Below are 7,679 nucleotides of genomic sequence, written 5' to 3'. Positions count from 1 at the left end.
ATTCCAACATAAAGTCTATTCAGTATGCTGGACTTGTGTATATTGGCCAAGCCAGTTGATAAATTCTTGCTTGGAATTAATACGAACTGATTTATTTTAGAGAAACAGTGAGTGACAAAGCTTCATTCGAGATTGAACCCTTTCCAATCGATGATCATTACCCAGGAAGGAAAGGCTGCTGGAACTACGGGATACTATCGAATGGACCTTGGGACTTGGTGATCAAACACCATATAACTCCATGTCACATAACAGATTTTTCAAATTATTCCTTCGATTTCCTCCATAAAATAAAACATTTATTCTATTCGTACATAACTAATTTGGTGCCACGTCATCTATGTGAGGTGGCCACCCCATTTCTCAAATGCTTTATCAATCATTCTTTAGAGTTTTTATATTCTTATGTACATTTTAGATGTGTTGAGAATCTACTTATATATGCACAGTGGGAAATTAAAATTATTTCGATTCCCACCGAGGATCCCTTTGTGTTTAGATAGAAATCGTGATAAAGATTGTACTTTTGAAAAATTCTGCAAATATTTTGCTTTTCTTTTCGTTCTAGCAATATTAATTCGCCATCCACAGTTGTCCAATTGTTCAGCCTCCAACGGCGACCCACACAGAGAATAAGATTGTAGCTACCAGGATTTTTTCCTCTTGTGCTAGCAAGAATAATTATGAGAAAAACCATATGGATTGAAAACCTTAGCCATGTATTTATATATAAGCCCAAACGGGTCTGGCCCGATCCGGTCCAATATTTAATTAATCTATTTAAATAAATCCGGTCTGTGAATTAATTAATCCAATTAATTGATTCGAGCCTATAAATAACCAACCCAATTAATTAATTTATCCAATGATTGTTAAATTAATTAATTGACAAATTGCAATCTTTCAATTCTCTTTTGTGTGTGGCCCATCAGGTTCCCGATCACGATACCTAACGACGTGAAATATTATTTTGATCTAATCAAAATTGATAAACTAAAACGCGCTTTTAATTTATCGTCAATTCACACTCGCCGTCCCAATTTAACATCTAGCAATGTGTCAGGACAATACATGTGACAGGAAATGTCACGTGGTATAACAAAATCAAACTTGTTCGTTTACTATGAAACTATAATCCTTTCGTCAATATGATCCGCTCAATTACGAGATATGAAAGTGTGTCAATCTCAATTATCGATCATATCTTTAACTCCACTATTAAGTCAATATAAGTCGAAAACTTCTTTTCGACTTATGAGTACACCTTGGCCAAGGATTTCATCATCGACTTAATTGAATGAAACACAAATCATAATCTTCTACTATCTAAGAGTGACGAATCCTTTATTGATCAATCACCACTTTCATACAGTTAAACCTCGAAAAAGTAATACCCTCGGGATCGGAAAAAAATATTCATTTAGCGAGGTTATTTATTTATTATTTTAGAGAGATCTTTTCAATATAAAATATGTACATTGTATATGGTAAGAAAAATTAAAAGACACTAATCAAAGTATTATTTGAATCTAGGGAAACTCAAAAGTTTTAATGAATCTTAATGTCTCTAAAAACTAAGTTCACGTACATAGCAAATGAAAAGGTTTAGTCTTTACCTATAAAAGCTAGATGTTTGGAAGACATATTCCAAGCACATACAATATTTTGTTTCCCCTCCAATGTCTTTTCATCATTTGAAAGGAGTAAAAAAATCAACTTTAACCGATAAAATGAGGAGTGCAATATGTGAGCATAAGAAAGAGAATCCAACTATTAGCCAAAAAGATATGCAAGCATGGGTGCAACAAAGTTTGATTTGACTATTAGTCAATCAATAATATCGAACACTCTCAAAAGGACGTCGAAATATTTGTCAAATGAGATGAAAAATAGCGATGTTAAAAGGCACAAATCGACAAAATACCCTGATTTAGAGAAAGTTTTGTATGAGTGGTTTCTTCAAAGGCAAGATAAAGTGAACATGTCTGGAGAAATTATCCAAGGAAAATCAAAAGAGCTTTTGCAAAAAATGTATGGTGAAACTAATCTAGAATTCAGCTTTTCTAGTGGATGGTTAGAACATTTCAAGGCAAGATATGGAATCAAATCTTACCAATGTTTTGGTGAAAGTGGTTCAGTTATCATGGAAAACATTGAAAATGCTTTACTTGGAATACGATCAAAACTAGACCAATTTTAGTTGAAGGATATTTACAATATGGATGAAACTGGATTATTTTATCGATTGGAAGCTGATCATTCACTTGCTACCAAGCAGATCAAAGGATGCAAAAAAGATAAAGAAAGAATTACTGTTGTTGTTTGTTGCAATGTTGATGGATCTGACAAAGTATCACTTTGGGTTATTGGTAAGTATGCAAATCTTAGATGCTTTAAAAATATGAACATGAACAATCTTAATTGCAAGTATCGATCCAACAAGAAAGCTTGGATGATTGACTTATTTTTTCAAGATTTTATTGGTTGGTTTGATAAGAGAATGAATGGCAGGAATGTTCTCTTAACAGTAGACAATTGCCCAACTCATCCAAAGGTAGTTGAAAGTTTGAGAAATGTAGAGTTATTTTTTTTACCTCCTAACACAACGTCTAAGATTCAACCATGTGATGCTGGGATTATTCGAGCATTCAAAGCTCATTATCATCGTCGTTTTTATTCTAGTATCTTACAAGGCCTTGAGGTTGAAGCACCAAATCCTGAAAAAATTAATATTCTGAATGCTATTAATTTTGCTAACATGGCTTGGAATTTTGATGTGAAGACAACAACAATTGCAAATTGTTTTCGGCATTCCAAGATTCGGTCAGAAGAAAACAATGTTCCCGAACCAGAAGTTGGTGAATTAGATGAAGGTATCCAAGGATTAAATGAAGTCATCTCTAATTTACACTATAGAAATGTGATGGACGTTGAACATCTTTTGAACTATCCTCGCGAGAATGATGCAGTTATGGAATCACCTACAGACGGAGAAATTATTCAATCGGTAATAAACAGTAATGATGATGAGAATGATCCTGAACCAGATGATAGTAGAGTTGTCCCAAATGTGTCGTTAAAAGAGGCATTTCAAGCAAAAGTCACCTTAAGCAGCTACTTGCTACAACACGAGCAAAATATTCCGGAAGTTGTGTATGCTCTACAAAAAGTTAAGGATGGGTTCATTTTGGTTTAGATGGGAAGAAAAAACAATCAACTATAGATGCATATTTTCAAAAGGAATGATTATTGCACGGGTATTGTTGATTGATTGAAAGATTTTGGTCTATTTATATATATTTTTTCTCAATGAAATCCAGTAATTATTACTTTATATTTTTATTGGGCCCTTAAGGATTCAATTTTTTTAATTACTTAATGCATTTAGCGAGGTTATTACTTTAGTTCATTGGCCCAAGTCAGGATCGAAAAAAATTATTATATAATCTAGGTTATTACTTTATTGAACATCACTTTATCGAGGTTTAACCGTACGATTCTTGACGTACCCGAACGATGTCGTATTAACGGCCCTTTGCAGAGCAACATCCGACACCGTCAAAGTATGACTATCCTCATATAAGGTACCATGATGACCTCAAGTCAAATGACCAATTCCACTACCGAACGTTAGAGATTAACCATTGACACTCAGATAGTTATCCATGTGGAATCTCTCGGCGGGTCTTCAATGTTTTGTTCTATAACAAAACATTCACGTGTTCATTTAAGTGTCACCACACTTTAACTTGTGAGATCAGCTACTTACTTCACAAATAAGAAATGCCACATGTGATGGTCTATCCGTAATAACGATATCCATATCTTGTTATTACTTACGACCACGGAGGATTTAAGATTCAATCAGATGTAATTTGTATCTCACAATCACAACTACTTGTGATTAACAAATTACGAAGATTTGAATTTACGGACTCTATTATTTATTTAATTGTCTATTAATTAAATAATAGATCTATCATTAAATTGCATTATATATCAAAAGTATTTATGTCTAAAGTTGATTGGACATAGGGCATAATACTTACAAACTCTCACTTGCACTAGATCCTATCACTCATGTATCAAATATCATAAGTTTACATGACGATCATGTTTATACTACGACAACTCTTTGTCAGTGGATCTACAGTACTATTAAATGTGGGAATTTGTTCTTCTCTTTACGTCATTTCTATGTATTATCTCTCCAATGAGATTATACCGCCTTAATACATGTTTGGATCATTGATGAGACATTAGTTCCTTCGCTTTCGCAATGGCTCTATTGTTATCATAATACAATGGCATGTGATCAACAATATCAGGAACTACTCCAAGTTCATTTATGAATATCATGATCCAGATTGCAACTCTTTGCTACTTCTGAAGTAATCACGTGTTAAGTTTCTACTATTGAATCAATGACCGCTTCACGTTTGGAACCTTTTCAACATACTGCTTAAGAGTCAACCAGTTTCTCCATATGAAAACTTCTCAAAATTTCATTTATGTAAATTGAGATGAGTTAAGCAATCTTCTAGATCTACCTCTATAGATTAAGTTGCTTTTTCCATATCGTTCATGAATAAATTCTTTAACAACCATTATTTCAACGATTGAAATATAGGGATGTCATTTTCTATAATATTAGGAATATGACAATGCTCCCACTATCTTCTTGTAAACACATAATTCGTCTTCAAATTTGATAAAATCAAACACTTTGACTTTTCCATCAAATCGAAGATTTCAGCTCCAAGAGACTTCTCTTAACCTATAGTCCATATCAACCTTTTCCTTGTAAAACTATTTACAAAAATTTATGGGTTTTATTCCATCAGGAGGCTCAACTGAGGCCCAAACCTTGTTCACTTACGTTGAGTTCATCTCGAGTATCGTGGCCTCTTGCTGTCTCTTTTAAGTCAACATTTAACTTTATTTTGGTGCAATTAGTGGGTTCATCATCCTGAATTAGTAATACCTGATTAGTAATCATGAATTCGCACCTTCTTAAAGGTCAAATGATCCTACTAGATTCACATAGAGCTGACATGTCCTCAGAAGTCTCTACTTCCTGATCAAGAGTGTGTCACATATCAGATATGGGATCAAATTCGAATTTATCTATGTGGTTAACTATATTTGTGGACTTTTGAACTCTTTCAAATTCTATTTTGCTCCCACTATCCTCCCCTAAAGTAAACATTTTCTCTAAAAAGACGATATATCTTGAGATGAAGACTTTCTTCATGATAATAGAATTTATATTCTAATGTCTCCTTTGAATATCCCATAAATATGTATTTATCGGATTTAGTCTCAAACTTATCCGATTTAAGGCACTTCAAATAAGTGTCATGGCCCTAAACTTTCATATGAGATAAATTTGGACTACTGTCTTTCCATAACTCGTATGGAGTTCTGTTAACCAATTTAGATGTGACATGATTTAGTGTGTTACACACTGCAATCAATGCATGACCCCAAAATAATTTTGGGAGACTCGTACAACTTGTTATTTATCGTATTATATCTAATAGTTAGCGATTCCTCCTTTTAGATACACACTATGTTATAGCGTATATGGAGGAGTCCATTGCAAGAGAATCTCATTCTCTCTTAGATAATCTAAATTTTATTTTTAAGATATTCTCACTCGATCAAATCTTAATATGAGGGTATCTTTACCTATTTGTTTCTTTATTTCTTGTTTGAATCCCTTGAACTTTTCAAGAGTTTTATATTTGAGTTTTATCAAGTATACATGACCATTGATGAAATAAGAGAAACGTTACCTAACATCTATTGACATGAGTCCATATGCATCACTATGCATTAGACCAGTAATTATGCCGACCTTTCTTCTTTTCAAGAAGATTTGGTCATTGTGCCAAACATGCATAATTTGTACTTGTCAAAATTAATTAATCCCGAGTATACATCTTTATGTAACTTTGGAATTACATTTCATCTATATGACAAAGTTTGTCATGCCAGATTTCGATAATAATTAGATTATCACATTTATGCCTTATAATTTCTATACTCATTATAAAATCCTTAGTATTAAAGAATATAAACGTCATTTTGTAATTTACCATAACCATTAGGATCTTTATCAAAATAAACAAGAACAACTATTGTCCTTAACATTAAAATAGTTCATGTCGGAACATGAAATTCATTTTAATGTTCCAGCTATGGTTGGTAAAAAGCGACGTTTCTTTAATTCCAATACTAAATCAAAAGGTGATGGCAAGAAGTATATTCATACAGGCAATGCAGCAATCTTTGCTCATTTCCAACGTGTATGTCAACTTCTCCCTTTCGCAGTAGTCTACTTCTTTTTAGTTTCTCCATATTTGTATAAATATAAGATTTACATCCGGTATTAAATACTTAAGAAACTCGTGAAGTAGACATAAGCCACGCTATATTCCTTCCAATGACCTTTCATTCTACAATGAAAACAAGGGTCATTAGATTTGATATTTGTCCTTTGCTTGGACTGTCTTAACCATATTGGATGCTTTCACAAAGCTCCTTTAGAATTCCTCTTCATATCTTTAGAGGAATCAATGGTTTGTCCACTACCAACTTTGATAAAGGGCTTAACAGTCCTAAACATGTTAAGTAACTCAATAATTTTGCATTCGGGCTTATTCACGTTAAATTCGTAATTAGTTGTGAATAACTTTAGCTGACAGAGATTGCAGAACCAAGTCAGTGCTTAGTTCATGGTTTATGATTGAACTCAATTGAGACATTTCTCAACGTCAATCATCTTCAGTGTCTAAGTATCGATTGAAGATTACTCTGTCATTTTGCACCTGTATAGTTGTTTGGAAGTCTCATATCCTTCCACACATGATTATTATCATACAACTCTTTGTAATGAAGAATTATATGTTAACATCTATATTCTCAAGTTGCTTTTGTAACTCAGTGACATAGTTGCAAGCATCACATGCGTGCAATACTATCTCATAACTGTGCTTATTATAGTAGTCACATTTTCCTTAGTTGAGTCATCATCAGGTGTTACTGGAAAATGGATACTTAAGGACAATCAACTTTCTCATGCCCGAGAACAATTCTCAAATTGCAGTACCAATCAAAAAGATTTAATTTGGTTGTTGGCATCCAATATGCCTCTCAAATACACATGGTTACTCACGATTCAATAAATGTAAATGATGAAAAGAAAAAGAATAATATATATATAATGCATCAATTAATTTAACATGGACTTTTATTAAATTAATTATGCTCCCACTGTTTTATACAAATTTATGACCCTCTTACATAAATTTATGGAGTCCATACTTGACTCCCAGTGGGCTGGGATTTCGTCTATTATATTAAGACCTTGGGTGTACTTAACAAGCCTTAATATAACATTTGGGTATATACTATATCAATTGTATCTCCATACAACTCCCAGATCATTAAGCTAACAACTCTTTATTTTCATACATCTTATGTGTTAGCTTAACATGCCTTTAAAATTTATCTCCTTGAGTGTACTCAACAAAAGATAAATTTTAGTTAAGTTAAACCCGTCATTTAGAAATATCAAATATTTCATAGTGTCAAACATATTCCTAATGGACCAGCCTTGAGTGTACTCAATAAGTTGAGATGATTTGTGATTCTGATTTTTCACTATAATGATG

General features: G+C 32.9%; 1 protein-coding gene across 1 annotated transcript; it reads left to right on the top strand.

Annotated features, from left to right (window-relative positions):
* Positions 1 to 2,218: 2,218 nt before the first annotated feature.
* Positions 2,219 to 3,196, top strand: LOC111409424 (CENP-B homolog protein 2-like). Its single transcript, XM_023039476.1, has one exon. The coding sequence runs from the start codon at positions 2,219 to 2,221 to the stop codon at positions 3,194 to 3,196; it is 978 nt and encodes a 325-aa protein (XP_022895244.1).
* The last annotated feature ends 4,483 nt before the right edge of the window (positions 3,197 to 7,679 follow it).

This window comes from Olea europaea, chromosome 14 (genome assembly GCF_002742605.1).
Source record: "Olea europaea var. sylvestris chromosome 14, O_europaea_v1, whole genome shotgun sequence".
In the NCBI taxonomy this organism is placed as follows: Eukaryota; Viridiplantae; Streptophyta; class Magnoliopsida; order Lamiales; family Oleaceae; genus Olea; species Olea europaea.
Note: the sequence above shows the minus strand (reverse complement) of the source record. Positions and strands in the feature narration are given on the sequence as shown.